The following is a 17671-nucleotide window of genomic DNA, read 5'->3' as shown; positions in this document are numbered from 1 at the left end:
ATACTGTAAAATGTGATTGGTTGCTGTTTTCCTCAACCGGCCATAAGAGGGAGCCAGAACGACTGTTAGCTCTCTGTTCGTTAGATGCTGGGCTGATCTGATCTGAGTGTTTTGGAAGCTGGCTGTTAGAAAGCGCCGTGAGCTATTGTAAGTTTTGCAACTGTTAGCAAACTTTGTGTACCGGACTGATTATATGATACTGGACTATGCTATTTGGATTATCCCTTAACTGAAAGACATTGATGACTGTCTTAACCGTGTATGACTTGGACTGTTTGATGGACTCTGATATCTCTATTTCCACAAAAGTAAAAGTCTATTTAAACTGCAGTGTCTCTGTATGCTGGTTTGTGTGTTCTCCAACAACACTCTCACAACTCTTCGCTGAACGTACTCGCTCTCCCAACGGGGAGCTTACCTAACAACTACCACTTCCTCAGGCTGCTTTAGGCAAGGGGCAAGCAGTGTACATGTGCAGAAAACTGCTTTGTTTCTTTGCTCTGCTGTGGCCATTAGCAAAACTGAAGGAGCACACGGCAACTGCACAAAGCGGGATCTGACTCAGCTTCTTCTGTCTACCCTGCCATGTGCTTATTTAGATCTGATTTCTAATTTCCGATTGACCTCACATGGGCTGGACAGGGAGAGCCAAAGGGCGGGATGTGGCCCAGGGACCATAAAATGCCCAGCTCTGACCTAGGATATCATTTTGGTCTTGGGAGTAAGGCAGATCAAATCCTCAGTAAGTGATTTGCATGACATTACAGGACTTAGTTGCATGGAGTAAGTTCAAAGGTGGATTCCTACCGGTTCGGACCAGTTCAGCCAAGTAGGTAGTAACTTGGCCGCCCATGCACCCAAACCAATTCTATTGTTGGCAGTGCCATCTTGATTTTTGGTTCTGCACATGCGCAAACAATCTCCATTGCAGAAATGTAATGTTTTCCTTTTTCCAACATTCTGCGCATGTGCAGACCTTTTTAGGTGTAAATGCGCATGTGCATGGAGCACACGTTTGACATGTGCGTGAGCAAAGCAAGCGAGCACAATTTTTTTTTTGCCGGTAGCAACCCACCTCTGGGTAAATTAGCTTAGCCCTAAACAAGTCTGAGAATATTGGGGGGGCCAAACCTGTTTTTATTGGTTATATCTAATATAATCAATTATAATTTCTAACATTGTAGAAAATTATAATCTGTGGGTTAAAAAATTCAGATGGCATGTTTACCTCCCGTGAGCCATATTTGGTAGTCAGCCCAAAATCCCATGTTAAACTGTTAATGTGTTAGTCAGAAATGGTGCCACTGAATTACTGGTATACGAGTTCTATGATGCATTTTGTACCCCAAGATTAAATACAGAGTGATGTAGAATTTTTAGAATTTTAACTTTCATTTCAAAAACTCTTCTAGCAGTGAATACCTATCCAATAGGGACGCGGACTTTACATTTCATAAAGAACACAGCAAAAGTTTTTCAGTTCAGGGTTCTTAATTTCTTATGAATTGCAGAAGCTGATTAAAATAATGAGAATTTATTTGTTCATCTAATTGATATAGGTGTCCAATATATACAAGGAAGTAACTTCTTGTGGCAAAAAATATATATTTTCAAACTACATTAATTTCAATTATTTTTATACTGAGAATTTTAGCTTTCCTTCATATAAAATGTACTCACCAAACAGTTTTTCTAAATGAAAAACGTCTTGTTTCCATATAATTTTATGAGGCATAAATAATGTTGCATAATTCATTCAAGTTTGTCTGTGTGTAGGCTGAGCTTACCTGTTTTAATACGTCCAATATAAGTTCACTGAAGACTTCATTAATGCCCATTGAAACTGTTGTTCCATCCAACCCTTTGCTAAACCGACCACTTCCAATGAGCTCAATCAGTTCCCAAACAGAAAGACCTTCCCAATTGGCATCCAAACTGATCTTATAATGTTCAAACTGTTCTTGGTGCCAACCTAATCCCATTGCTTCTGTCAGCTTCTTAAGCAAATATTCAATCTGTATAGAAAAAGATACACAACAGCTGAATGAATGTAACAAATATGTGTAGGAAAAACTATTGCTCTAAAATCTCTCAACACTGCACAACTGCACTTTTTTTGTGTGTTCCTTCAAGTCAGTGTTGATTCCTGACAATTGCCTCAACATGCCTCTGCATTTTTCTTGGCAATGTTTTGAAAATGGTTTGCCATTGCCTCCTTCTGAGGGCTAAGAGATACTACCTTTCCCAAAGTCACCCATCTGGTGTGATGCCTCAGGACTAGAACTCACGTCTCCTAGTTTCCAGTCTAGTGCATTAAACACTGAATGCAACTGACTCTCTTGTACCACTCATATGACCAAAATATTGGCTGAAAACTGAGCTTGTGAGAAAAATAGCTCTGTGTCAGTAATATGTATAATTGCATGAACCAACATACACAGAATTGACGGATCATTTTTTTCTGTTAAAAATCAGTGGAGAGAAATTATTCTGTTATGTAAAAAAATACTGTAAAAAGTCATCAGTTCTACTTAGCTCAAAGAAAAAAAAATCTGATGCTTTCATACCTCTTCTGGCACGATGATTAATGGATATTTGTCTTCAGATAGAAAATTGAAGATGACCCATACTTTAAAAGCATCTTCATCAGTAAGGAGTAATGTACTTTTCTTGAGATTTTTTCTGGCACACAGAGTCCAGCACATTTTATAGAATTCAACTTTGTCAAAGTTGTCTTGAACCTAAATAAAATAAAATAAAAAGTATGGTACAAGACTCAACAATAAACTCAGGATGACAATAGCAACAGTGGGAAGATGTTGTGAATTCCACTCCTAAACCAACAGCAAAGGAGCATTTTCTCAGACAACTGAAGCTAAACAAAATACCTATTGTGTAGACTTTCTCAAAAACCACCTCTCCAGCTGTTAAACACTGCACTTCATCTACTTCCTTGATTACAGCGGAACATTTATTTTCTTTTATGACCCTGTAATCCTTTAATTTGAGAAAGAGTTGGGGAGACTGAATGAAGCTGATTTACTGGCCAGATGTCCTTCCTGATGCCTATGTTGAGTTTGCAAGAGGTATTTTCTTTTTGCACCCCGAGAGAGAAACATCTACTATCCTAAGGATTAATCATCCAAGTGAAAGATTAGCATTTCTACCACTAGGCCACCACACTATTTTTGATTACACTGATAATACTAGCAAAAAAATAATAATTCTTTGTTCAGACTTTATCTACTACTTATTTTTACAGCAATCACTGGTTTTTCTTCTTTTTTACCCTCAAGGCCACATTATACTTGAGTGTAAATATTTAAGAAGCAATTGTTTAAAAACCATGAACTTTCTTGATACTTGTTGCTGTAACATAACTTGTTCTTAATTAGAAGTTTCAGATTCAAAATCTAGACTGTAAAGAAAAAAGAAAAAAAGAACTGTACTACCCATTGCTTCTTTTTGCTAAACTGCCAGCCTGGGCATTTCTCCACTTCACTCCCAGTTCAACAGTCCACACTTTGTTGAAAGCTAAGACTTGCCCACTGAGCTAGATAATTAATTCATTTGCCATCAAGAACAGAAGAGAAAGTATTTTGTAAATCTAATTGGTATGGTCAAGGTGTTTTCCAGGAGACATGTGAGACAGGAAAACGAATGTTAAACCAAGAGTTTATTGTATTTCTTGTGGAAATTATCTTGAATGATCTGTGTGTAGATAGGATAAGAACAGAACAGAACCAGTGCTCTTAATACAGCTAAATAAACTTTCTAGATTTCCGTCAAAGCAAGCAATCAGTAAGAAAAATGTATATGATAATTGATAAAATATATTCTTTCCATAAAATATCATTGCCTAAGAAACTGTATTTATATTAACACAATAGAGTGATACTTGGAATGTATGGCCAGAAAATTCTGCATTCTTAAAACACTGATATGCAAGCAATCACTTTAACGAAAAGGTTTTTCAATCAATAACCAATATATCCAGGTTGATCCAGAGGTGGTATTCAGCCGGTTCACTCCAGTTCGGACGAACCAGTAGCGGCGGCTACGGCAGGCTCCGCCCACCTGCCCCGACATAATCCGCGAGCACTGCGCATGCACAGAAGGCGGTGGACCTGGATATCTGAGAGACCGCCTCCTGCTACATACTTCCCAACGGCCGATAAGAACTCACAGACTGGGCCTCCTCTGGGTGCCGTCGACCGGACAATGCCGGCTGGCAGCCCCTCGGGGGAGAGCCTTCTCTGTAGTTGCTCCGGCCCTGTGGAACGATCTACCCGCAGAGATCTGGACCCTTCCCACTCTCGCGGCCTTCCAAAAAGCTACCAAAACCTGGCTGTTGCGGCAGGCCTGGGGCTGTTGACCCATGAATGAGGTCCAGCCCCCAGCTAAGTCGAGTGTATGGTGTGTTCTTTTTAAATTGTTCCTGTCTTTCCCCTTTTTTTTATTTTGTTTTATCTTGTATTTGTAAGCCGCCCGGAGTCCTACGGGATTGGGCGGCATATAAGCTTATTAAATTACGAATTAATTGCGGTGCATATACGCAGACATGTGCGCTCACATTTGCAAACCAGTAGGGAAGGTAAATGAATCCCACCTCTGGGTTGATCCATATATAGTAAGAAACTACGTAGCACATACTAAAAAGCATGGTAAAAGGCCAACCATATTCTACTATATAACTTTAATATAAAGGCATTAATATGGGAGGAAATGGGGTTATCACATCCTTCCCCCGTGTTCCCAACCTGGCTCAGATCATCAGGCATGGTGTTTGCACTGAAAAACAACTTTACCCTGAAACCAATGAAAACCTTTCCCCTTGCACTGAATCTAGTCTTCTTTGGGACCAAAGTTTCACTATTTAAAGATGGTGTATTGTTTAACACTACGTGCAGAAGACATGTGCCTATCGTGTTGGTAATTCAAAACTGCTTCTTTGAATCTCTGATTGAAAATTATCTTCTACTAGAGAAAATACCCTACATTTAGGAAAGAAAGAATCCTGCAGAGGGGCTGCAATGGTGACACACAGAAAATCTTACCTGTGTTCACTTTGTGTGTGCCTGAGCCTTCAAGTCATTGCTGATTGCTGGCAACTGCTTGGACAGGTCCATGCAATGTTTTTGGCACTGCTTTTCCTAGGGCAGTGCTTCAAACAAAGACAAAGTGACTCGCCCTGAGCCATCCAGCTGACTTTGACGTAAACAACCCACTCCCCTGATGTCTAGCCTGGTGATTTATACCACTGCATCAAACTGCTTCTTAAGTGGCTCCCCAGAAACCGTTAATTTAAAGCTTTCACAGTTTTGAAAAGCAACAATTTCTTAGGACTTTGCATATGTCTCACCTCATCCAACGTCAAAGAAGCAGATAGAGCTGTCTATTCAGGAACCTTTCTTTCAAGTGCTACCAAGTACCAAGATAATTCCTCTCCAGAAACTAACTGCTTTCCTGTGTGTGTAACTTTAAAGGAGAAATCAATCCTACACAGAGATATAATCTGCCCTTTTGGGAAGAAGTAACCCAGTCCTCAGTTTAATTCTTATGCCCCCACCTTCCTCTCCACTTTGGATCAATCTCTCAACTTAATATGAAGGGAGATTCTTAAAATCAACCACTTTTGTGCAAGCCCCACTTTCCACAATCAGATATTCAGAGAAGTGGGAAATAATTCTACAGCTTCCTCATACCTGAAATCAGATTCCTGTGGTATTTATTACCAGCTTCCAAGTTGGTTATATTCACCCAATCACTGAGTTTCAGTAAAATGATGAAATAACATTGAAAAAATAAATCTCAGGGGATTTTATTTGTAATTAGACATATAGAACAAGGAAGTTCACCTTTTGGAGTTAAATATTTACATCTTATTCTATTCCCAGATTTTGCTACATATTTTTAAAAGGATAAAAGCTTTTTAAGCTTGAAGAAAAAGGTTCTTCACAGTTTTGTATGTATATTCAATTTTTTAAAAAGTAGCACGTTAATAATGATGGCAAACTATAATCCCATACCAGTCAAGATAGTTCTAACATTTGCACCATTGTTGTTACCAAATTTATGACTATTCAACTTTGTTGCTTTACATATGACAGAATAAGTATGTGCCAGTAGTGGGTTTCAAAAAAATTTTAAACCTATTCTGAGGTGTGGCCTGTTTTGTGGGAGTGCCTTGGTGGTCATGTGACCGGGGTGGGCATGACTTGGCAGTCATGTGACTGGGTGGGCGTGGCCAAGTTGGAAAATGTGGTGAAACTCACTTAACAATGCTCTTGCTTAGCAACCAAAATTTTGGGCTCAATTGTGATCATAAATTATCTCCCTCTCTCCCCGTCTCTCTCTCTCTCCCTCTCTCCCTCCCTCCCTTCCTTCCTCTTTCTTATTCTTTCTTTCTCTCTCTCTCTCATTCACACAGACACCATTTCCCTCATGTCTGTCACTGACAGCTCTCAAAGATAAGGAAGGACTCCTGCCTTGGGAAGGGGTTGGACTAGATTACCTCCATGTTCCCTTGTATTCCTCTATGTTCTCTGTCCCATTTAGTCACAAACAGCCTCATTCACTTTAAAGTTGGTCGCAAACTCCACTCACCCTGCACGTGCCCTGGTCCCACCCAAGGAGGCGAGCTGTGGGGCAGGGGAAAGGGGGGAGCCTGTGGCTCCACATCTTTCGATCTTCTGCCCTGCCTCGGTTCTGGAGGCAGGCGGGTGGGTGGTCAGCGCGGCGGTGGCGGGGGAGTCGGGGCGCTGCCCGCTACCCACAGCGAGCCCAGGAGCAGTAGTCACCGCCCTGCGCTGCGATCACTCGCAGCCCCCTCATTTCCAATTGGGGGGGAGATCCATGGATTCATGGAGAGGGATGGAAAAGATGGATTTCTTCCTCCCCCCCAATTGGAAACGAGGCAGCTGTCAAAGCAAGGGAGCGTGCCCCACGTGGCTTGTTCAAACAGAAGAATTAACAGGAAGGGAGGATTCGTTGGATAAGCCAACCAAGCCAACGGGCATGCACTGCTCTTTCCTCTGACAGCCACCTCATTTCCAATGAAGGGGGTGGGGAATCCATGCAATTTCCTACCTCTGCATGGATTCCCCACCCTCCCTCCGCGCGCACACCAGCCAAAACCTGGGGGGAGATCAGGCCAGGGGAGGGACCGTTCTGGTTCCGGGCCCCCAGAAGCTCCGGTACGGGAAGGCACGCCAAATTCTTTCAACCGGTACGGGCGTACCATTCAGAACCGGCTGAAACCCACCTCTGGTATGTGCCCAAAGACTGCTTTAAATATATGACTAAAGCAGCACAGAAGTATTCTTGATTTAGACCACTCACTTAGCAGCTGTTCAAAGTAACAACAGTCCTCCCTAGGAAAACTTATGACCCAGTTCCAACGTTTCAATGGCCACCTCAACCAACCCGCAGTCCTGTTATTTCATTTTAGGTGCTCAGCAACCAGACCGGATTTGCCGCATCTTGGGAATACATGACTGTGTTTTATGTTTTGCTGAAAACCACCATTTACTTTCAGTTTTTGACAAAACCAGACCATAGCAGACAACTGATTTGCTTAACAACAACTGCAAGAAAGATAAAACCAGCTGAGTCATATGAGTGACCTGCTTTACAATAGTTATGACTTACAACTGTAATGGACAGGCTCCATTATGGCCATAAGTTGAGGACTCTCTGTATAAATTTTGCAAAGACACACAAACACACATAAAATCACATCTACCGAGTAGTTCTTATACAGCAGCATGAGATCCAAGGAAAGTCATGCTTTCCATGCAGTCAGCTATAACAATGTTTTACTGGTCTAGACAAAAAACTGTTTAGAACGCTACTACTTATTTGAGGTTACTGGAACCAATTTGAAAATTCTGATAATTTTCAGACAGAGAAACTCGTAGAAATTTGTCTTATTGACAATTAAATCTTGCAATTTCTTATTCCTTCACCATTCTTTCCATTTTCATGAAAACACATGATTAATAACAAAGCAATAGGTGATAAATCTGAGCTAATTTTTCCTATGTCTATTCCATACTTTTAACTTACTTCTTATTGAATTATTATTGACTGTTAGACACTGTATCCAGCTAAAAGTGATTATATAAATTACTTGGAAATCCTGCTCTCTCAACTAGTCTCCTGGCTAACTTAGATAGCCGGCTTGATAATACAGTTTGAAGTTTGGCATTGTCAAGCTATTCTTTTTCTGAATCTTGTAATATCTTAAATTTAATTTCCTTCTTTTATCAAATCATATAAAGGTAGTTATTTTTCTTCTCTACTCGTTAATATCGCATTTTTAATAATTATTGAAATAATTTGAAACAGCAAGTTACGCCTTGGCAGAATGTGATTATATCTCTTTGCAACAAATCTAGGCTGATCGGGAAATAATAACTCAGTTAGGGTTTATTTTCTCTGCAAGTATTGCTGTAAAAAAATACTGTATATTCAGTAAAGAATCACTTTAGACTGCAAAGACCCTGTTCTCAGTCAAATGATCAGAGGGAAAAGAGAGACAGTTGATAGATTCTGAGTCAACTTTTTTATAGGAAAGCAATGGGTTTTTTTTAAAAAAAAAATCATTTGGAACTTTTTCTCTACAGCTCCTGGTTGGATCCTTCCCATTTCCAAATTTGAACCTTTTTTTTTTTTTGGTCTCTCTGTCCTATTCTGTTCATTCTTTGGAGAGTTATCCAGGTGACTAACAAGAGTTCCAAGGCAAAGATCTTTACATATTTCCTGTATTTTGTTGGGTTGGAAAGAACAAAAGCTCAAATGAAAACTAACCATGCAATTAGGAATAGAGGCACACATACCTTTTCCAAGATGAATTTATTTAAATAAGGCATATATCCCTGATTAGAAACAGGCCCTTCATCATCATCCCTAAAATGCTCCTCTAAGGCCACTGGATCATGAGGAACTTTCAACAAAGTGCAGAGGTTGTGAGAAAGGACCTAAAAATAGAGAAAAACAAATTAATTAAGATGGTTTCATTGTTATTTTCCATACCTGTTTGTATAGATTTCTGGATAACAATACAGATATAGTTTGCTACTATTTTTTTCTGGGATGCTATATAATTCCTGATGCTATTAAATACTGAAGGAGAGGGGAAACACTTGCAATATTGCTTTTGAGAAAATACGGACTCCATTGGAACTAATGAGATATATGAATGACAAAAGGGAGTTTGCATTGTAAAATTTAGGAATTCATACAGAATAATTACTACCCCAAAAACGTATACTGGCTTGAGAATGAGCATGTAAACCTATTTTAACTCTAGGCTTGAAATATAAATGAATAAAAATAATGATCCACAAGTGAATGGTCATATTCCTTTACTCCAGAATTAGTAATTGATGTTCACTTTTTTTCCTTGTCAATGCTTAATAGAGACACACAGAAAAAATTCCTAATCTCTTTGTCAATGAAAAAAGAAATTTATAGAGGACAGATCCTTTAGAAGCCAGTGATCTGCATATTTACAACCAACGCATTCCGCAAATGTATTAAAAGCAACTACAAGCAGAAGGGGCACCTTTAATACTGAAAGCCTGGAAACCGTTCCAGAGCATCATTCCCACAGCAGATTGTTTTTAAATTTTTAGAACCAAAAGCAGAGGTGGGTTCCTACCAGTTCGCACCAGTTCAGTAGAACCGGTTCGTCAAATCTACCGAACCGGTTAGAAGAGGTTCCACCAGTGGACCCGGAAAGCAAGCCACACCTACAGAAGAGGTTCCAAAATGTTTGAAACCCACCACTGACACACACACACACACACACACACAAACAGACTCAGACAGAGAAAGAGAAAAAAAGGAAGAAATAAATAAATTAAAAAAGAAAAAAAGAAAGAAAAAGTGAGAGAGATGAAAGAAAAAAAGGAAAAAGGGACAGAGAGACAAAAGGAAGGAAGGAAGGAGAGAGAGAGAGAGAGAGGGAGAGAGAGAGAAAGAAAACACATGGCCGGCAAGCCACTCTCACCAGGTCACACGGCTGGCAAGCCACTCCCACAAAGGAGGCCACACCCACAGAGTAGGTTCGAAATTTTTTTGAAACCCACCACTGACCGAAAGTAAGGAAAGCATGACTTCTAAATTTCTTTCTAAACTCTCTATCTACAGCAGTGGTAGTCAACCTGGTCCCTACCGCCCACTAGTGGGCGTTCCAGCTTTCATGATGGGCGGTAGGGGTTTGCTGTAACTCTGCTTTATCAATTCTATAAATTAAACTTACTTCCATACTTTATAAATCACCATTACTGTGGAACCGGTGGGCGGTTAGAAAATTTTACTACTAATAAAGATACAAAAGTGGGCAGTAGGTATAAAAAGGTTGACTACCCCTGATCTACAGCATCCATCTGTGTTTCCTTTTATGTAACAAAGCAACATTTTGTTTATATAATTATGTACTTTCTCTATATGAGCTATTTGGAGAGTCTCCACTTATGCATTCCCCCCCCCCCCCATGTTGTGCATCTGAATGCTTGTTCATGCCCCGGAAATCACAGGGGAGGCTGCATAATCTCTATTGTAGGTTACATGACCAGGGTGAGAAGAAGAAAAGGTCTTGGAATGGAGCATACAACAACATTCTGAACATCTGTGTGTGTTTCTCTCATACGATTCATAAAAAGAATATGCAGGGAATTTTTTCTGGCCCATCTTCAAACTCAATCCAAATCCATCAACTGAGGGAGGGACAACTTGGAGAGGAGCAAATAACAGCATGTGCACCATAATGTAATCACCAAATGTCATGTCTTACATATTTGCATCATTACCTCCTAGTATTATTAGTAAGATTAATGTCATTGAGCACTTGTCATTTTGAAATTATCAAAGATTTCAACTAATGCTGCTGAATTAATATTCTTTTGAAGGCTCCAACATTGGAAAGTTTTAAGAAGAGATTGGATAACCATTTGTATGAAATGGTATAGGGTTTCTTGCCTAAGCAGGGGGTTGGACTAGAAGACCTCCAAGGTCCCTTCCAACTCTGCTATTCTAATAATTCTAATCAAAAACTGTGTGCATATGTATATAGTTGTATAAACAATTTAGATGGGGGGGGATCACAGTACTTTCATTTCAGCTTGCTTTGCATATAGGAAGGGGTATGTCTTGCATATCAGGAGGAGAATTCATGTCCCTTTGTGCATATCAGAAGGGGTAAGATTTACAGAAGAGCCGAGGTGGCGAAGTGGTTAAATGCAGCACTGCAGGCTACTTCAGCTGACTGCAGTTCAGCAGTTTGGCTGTTCAAATCCCACCAGGCTCAAGGTTGACTCAGCCTTCCATCCTTCCGAGGTGGGTAAAATGAGGACCCAGATTGTTGTTGGGGGCAATATGCTGACTCTGTAAACTGCTTAGAGAGGGCTGAAAGCCCTATGAAGCGGTATATAAGCCTAACTATTACATAATGGGAGTATTTGCGAGACAAAATGGTCAACAAACCCCTGCAGATTACACACTACTTTGTGACACTCATGGAAGCATTGTGCAACTTTGGCGGATCACCAGCTCAGAAAGGGGTGTACCATCTGCCATTTTGAGTCAACAGCCTGCTCATAACTACGAGTTGTCTGTAAGCCGGATGCTCTTGCATTCATTATTGAAGATCCTAACTAAACACAACCACCAATAGTTTGAATAATGAACTCCTAAAGAGTCCTGTGCTTTACTGAGAAATATGAATAATGTGTTAGGTCGAGAGCAGTCCAAACAATGTTTTGGACCAAGTTCAAAGACAAAGGAAGGAACTGGAAAGATCAACCAGGCAACTTTCACAATAACCTTGGCATGACATCAAAGCACAAACCAATAATGCTACATTTTCCTCTGTCAGAAACCCTCACAACCTACAAATATTCTAATGCTCACCCAACTCTGATAAACTGAACTAGCTTCCTTCTATGCCTGCTACCTTTAAGTTCCAAAGTATCTTACAATATCATTGATGAATGTTCTGTGTTCTTTATAGTTTGACAGAAAAATGTTAATAATGCAGAATGCCAGTATTCTATATGCTCGTCCAATTTTAAGGATTTGTACCTTTTATGAGACAAAACAAATACAAAAGTCATCAAGACTGCCTTTGAAGATGGTCCAGGAGCTTCAGTTAATTCGGAATTCAAATATCTGGTTATTACCAAAGCATACAACGTTGCTTCTGTAACAAATTCCCAGCTAATTCTGTGCTTATCAGCTTAAAATAGGTTTGGTCCAAATAACTTGAAACACTGCTTACACATGTATAACTCTGCCCCAGGTCCTAGGAACTTATTACACTGGCTAGCAAAAGAGATATGGCATTTCTATGATAGCCTTTCGGTCATGAAGGCTTACCTGTTCCAAGATAAGAATCACGCAAGCCAAGCTATTGTTATGACATTCTTAAGGAAAGGAAAGATGGACTTTGAAGACAAAGGACAGGAAGACTTTAAATCACGGGTGTCCAAACTTTTAGTTTGCCTGGGCCATATTAAGTAAAGAGGAATTGTCTTGGGCTGCATATAACATACAGTTAGTAACACCGTTAGTGAATATAAATAACAAACTTCCTGTTAAAAGCTTACAATGTTGTGGGGCCACAATACTAGCTGTCCAAGACTGCATGTGGCCGGCAAGCTATGGATTAGATGCACCTGCTTTAAAGAGATGGATGATTATCTATTTTTACATGAACCAATGAACATTTTTATTTTAAAGATTGCGCTTTTACAGATAGTCTTAAAAGTTACTCAAGAGCAGGTGACTAGAGTGACCACAAAACATTCTGGGAATGCAAGCAGCAGAAACCACAAGTAATAAAAGGAACAGGGTAATAGGAAAATAGTTAGAAGGTATGGGTGCTCCAACACTGGAAGTTTTTAAGAAGAAATTGGACAACCATTTGTCTGAAATGATATAGAGCTGTGATGACAAACCTATGGCACGCATGCCACAGGTGGCACACAGAGCCCTCTCTGCGAGAATACAAGCCGTCACCTGGTTCAGCTCTAGTGCATGTGCATGCACCTCCTGACAGCCAACTGATTTTCAGGTCTCTGCCGTGCATGCGGGAGATGCGCGTGCATGCATGGGGGAGCATAGTGCGCGTCCCCCATGTTCCATTTTTGGTGCCAGGAGGCTTCTGGGAGGTCCTCCGAAGCCTGGGGAGGGCGAAAAACGAATCTCCCGGAAGTTCCAGAATTCCAGAAATGGGCCTCCGGAAAGAGGCCTCCGGAGGTCCTCTGCAGCCCAGGGGAGGCCGTTTTCACCCGCCCGGAGGCTTGAGAAAAGCCTCCAGAGCCTAGGGAGGGCAAAAACGCCTCCCACAGCATTGGTGCAGGAGGCTGAGTAGGCCATGGGAGGATCGCACACACAGGTGCATTGCATTATGGGTGTGGGCACAAGCACAATTTCAGCATGCGAGGAGAAAAGGGTTAGCCATCACTGGTATAGGGTTCCCTGTTTGAGTAGGTGGTTGGGCTAGAAAATCTCCATGGTACCTTCCAACTCTGTTATTCATACCTTCAATCATTTGTGTAAGATGCAGTAAAGTACTATTAAAAAAAAACAAAAATTGTAAATTAAAAACATATAGGATGGTAATTCTGATGTCCTGTCTAAACCAGTGTTCCCCAATTTTTTCAGCTTTGCAGAATGACAGAGGGGTGGGGAAAGGAATGGTTCTGCACGAGCGGCAGGCAAGCGCATGTGCAGCTCCATTTGCATAATCCGTGGGTACAAGCACCCGCCACTTGCGCAAATGGAGCTGTGCACATGCGCACACTCACCCGCTGCTCACAGAAGTGGAGCCACGCACGCGCTCACCTGACACCGGATCCGAATAGGCCACAGCCCAATATTGGACCATGGCCCGGAGGTTGGGGACCCCTGGTCTAAACCGTGTTCTATTACCAATGATTGAAGCAAAGATATTTTATCTCTGTAGATTTGCATTTAATGTACCAGCCTTAATCAGCGAACATAACATTAAAAAACAATATAATGGGATTATATAAAGCTTCACCCTCTCTCAAACTGGAAGATTTTCAATAGTTACCATTCTTTTTCACCTTGTTATTAAAGGGGAAATCCTTTATTTTACCATAAAAAGGCAAATTTCATAATCCACCTTCATGACAGAACTACCATTCAATCTACATGATTTATACATTAATGCTTGGAGCTAAGATGTTGTTGGCTGCAAATTGCAGACTATTTTTAAAAAGAGAAGTTGTGAATGGCACTGTAGTGAATTATCAAATAAACCAGTGGTTCCCAAACTTGGCAACTTTAAGACTTGTGGACTTCAACTCCCAGAATTCTCCAGCCAGCAGAGCTTGGGAACCACTGAAATAAACCAAAGCACCTTCCCTACCCCCACATGCTCTCAAATGCTGAGAGAGTGTACCTGTTAAGAGTAGCCAGATAAAAATTCCACTAAATAATCTGAAGGACCCACAAAGCACTCTTCCCAAACATGGAAAATTACAGATAAGGTGGCCTTGAACTGCCAGCATTATTGCAATTACACCTGAGTTCGTCTCACCAAACATAGCACCCTCACAGATTTGACACTTGTACACAATTTGAGAGAATCCATCTGCAAAAGTTAATTAATTAAAAAAACATGATTCTAGTACTGGGAAAGATTTTTTCTAAGCAGATTTTACTTAGCGCTATCATCCTTGAGGAAATTCAGTTTTCAGTACAATATATATACATATATGATTTATGATTTATAAGTGTATCATTCATTCCAAGTAATTAAGAATATCTTGAACAATATTATCTTAACAGAGATTAATACAGATCTGTTCCAAACATTACTTTCCACTATACAATACAATACAATAGCAGAATTGGAAGGGACCTTGGAAGTCTTCTAGTCCAACCCCCTACCTAGGCAGGAAACCCTATACTATTTCAGACAAATGGCTATCCAACATCTTCTTAAAGACTTCCAGTGTTGGGGCATTCACAACTTCTGGGGGCAAGCTGTTCCACTGATTAATTGTTCCAACTGTCAGGAAATTTCTCCTCAATTCTAAGTTGCTTCTTTCCTTGATTAGTTTCCACCCACTGTTTCTTGTTCTACTCTCAGGTGCCTTGGAGAATAGTTTGACTCCCTCTTCTTTGTGGCAATCCCTGAGATATTGGAACACTGCTATCATGTCTCCCCTAGTCCTTCTTTCTATTAAACTAGACATATCCAATTCCTGCAACCGTTCTTCATATGTTTTAGTCTCCAGTCCCCTAATCACCTTTGTTGCTCTTCTCTGCACTCTTTCTAGAGTCTCCACATCTTTTCTACATCGTGGTGACCAAAACTGAATGCAGTATTCCAAGTGTGGCCTTACCAAGGCATTATAAAGTGGAATTAACACTTCACGTGATCTTGCTTCTATCCCTCTGTTTATGCAGCCTAGAACTGTGCTGGCTTTTTTGGCAGCTGCTGCACACTGCTGGCTCATATGTAAATGGTTGTCTACTAGGACTCCAAGATCCCTCTCACAATTACTACTATTGAGCAAGGTACCACCTATACTGTACCTGTGCATTTCGTTTTTGTTGCCTAAATGTAGAACTTTACTCTTTTCACCATTGAATTTCATTGTATTAGATAGTGCCCAATGTTCAAGTTTGTCAAGATCCTTCTAGATCCACTAGCTTTTCATTGTAGCACTTCCTCTTCTATACTACAATGCCTTGCTTCACTGGCTCTAATACTTACACCATTTCCTCTTTGAACAAAATAGAAATATTAACCTTATGAACTGCCTTAAAGCTGTTGAGATTGCCTACTTTGCAGCTTTTTTTGCAGTGTTAAAATATGTATGGTTATAGACTAAAATATGGACAATAACGCAGCCTTTAAGGGACAGGGAGGTCCTCCCAAAATCTTGCCAATAAATTCAGCAATAAACTAAATTACAATGATACAGTTTCTTATTTTAAAAAAATACAGCCAAATTCTTTATAGCACTGATTTGGTGGGGAGCTCTAGTGCAAGAGAGAGAAGAAATTCTATTTTTTGAAGAATACATCTCCTAACACAAAGTTAATTTAGGCGCTGCTGAATTGGCAATGAACGCTGCAGGATGGGTGGGCTAGTTTGCAACAGGGGACAAAGTCTCTACTCACTAATAGGAATACAGCAGTGCAATGTTTTATGGGTTTTAAGAATGCAAGACTTGACAGATTTGGTTTGTAATGTGTCAACATATCTAAATCTTTTCTAATCTCCACTTCCCTCATGCCAGAAAGCAGTCCATCAGGTTTTGAACCTGCCACATGCATAAGGAAACATTTACAACCTTTTACATGAAATAATTGTATATATTTAGATTCAAGATATGTATATTACAATATGATCCATAAGATTTTTTTAAAATATTGAAGTGTAACATTTTTAAAAAGTAGAGGAGCAACACTTAAAATAATCTAAAGTTTCAAAAATCAATTACACTTCATGATGCAAGTACCATACAGAGATACAGAGTCTAGCGCTGTAAAACCAAATATGCTACAATCTTATATAAAATACTCCTAACCCTTTGATTACTCAAACTACAGAAACTCCTATAACTGCTTGCTGCACCTCTGCCCAATGCAATTAATAAATTTTCACTGCAGCTTCACACAGAAAACTGACACAGCATCTACTCGGCTAAAGTTATTCAATGTAATGCAGAAAACAAATGCTAAATTCTTCCTGTTCCTTATTTTTCTCTACAATGTCTAAACTAAAGTAATTTTTTCCTTGTGGTAAGCAGTGTATTCATATGAGGATACGAAAGCTTCCACAGCATCACTGTGGTGTGGAAGCACAAGGTATTTGCTTTAATCTTGGCCTTCTACTTGCTCCATGACATGAAATCTACTCTCAAATTTCAAGACCATTTCATACTTAATCTAGCTTTTAATTTAGAGTTACCACCCATTGTCTCAATTTAAGTAAGAAGAAGAAGAAGAAGATGTTTGAAGAACTGTGTAAGATTCCCAGCAACGTTTATAAAAAATTCCACAGACAACTTTCAGAACACTTATAAATACAGAAAAGAATTCTGGGATTTCTTTCAGTCCTGCCTAATTCTCTTAAATCTGCCATGAATTATTAACAGAATTCACAGTTGCCAGCACAGACTCCAGCCAAACTAGTGATGTTACAATGATCTACTATCAGAGGCATTCCACAGGTGTAGAAGCCTTTTCAAAACATTCTTAGTGTTGGCTTACTGAGAGGAAATGAGGGCCAAGGGAGCTTGCTGGAATATGTCCAGATTTACAGATCAAAGATCTACAAACTGTGTAAGAGTGCTGTGGTGAATGCTCCAAAGAGTGTGTAGCAAGAATGGAGCTCTTGACTACTTGTCCTATTTGGTCTCCAGTACAGAATATCTCCTTTTGGCAAGCTCCACACGGAGCTGAAACAAAAGCCAGTTCTTTCATTTGGGTGTCTGAATGTTGTAACCCAATGGAGTAGAAAGAGCAACAGCCAATTTTTATGTTTTGCAGCATTAAATGTGAAATACAACGATAGAATAATTCTTATAATAAAAATGGCTTCGTTCCAATTGTGCCTGGCAGCCCAACCGTGGCCTAAAATAGCTAAGATTATATGCTCTTTATTTTCACAGAACAAAAA

General features: G+C 40.0%; 1 protein-coding gene across 1 annotated transcript in view; it reads right to left on the bottom strand.

Moving 5' to 3' along the window:
* The window catches only part of SWAP70 (switching B cell complex subunit SWAP70), a 41172-nt gene that overhangs the window by 18758 nt on the left and 4743 nt on the right, over positions 1-17671 (bottom strand). Inside the window, exons 2-4 of the mRNA XM_032223248.1 lie at positions 8841-8981; positions 2568-2741; positions 1788-2015 (exon numbers count right to left, since the gene is read on the bottom strand). Coding sequence (XP_032079139.1) covers positions 1788-2015; positions 2568-2741; positions 8841-8981 — 543 coding nt within the window. The remainder of the gene's footprint in view (positions 1-1787; positions 2016-2567; positions 2742-8840; positions 8982-17671) is intronic.

Source organism: Thamnophis elegans, chromosome 1 (genome assembly GCF_009769535.1).
Source record: "Thamnophis elegans isolate rThaEle1 chromosome 1, rThaEle1.pri, whole genome shotgun sequence".
Lineage (NCBI taxonomy): Eukaryota > Metazoa > Chordata > Lepidosauria > Squamata > Colubridae > Thamnophis > Thamnophis elegans.
Note: the sequence above shows the minus strand (reverse complement) of the source record. Positions and strands in the feature narration are given on the sequence as shown.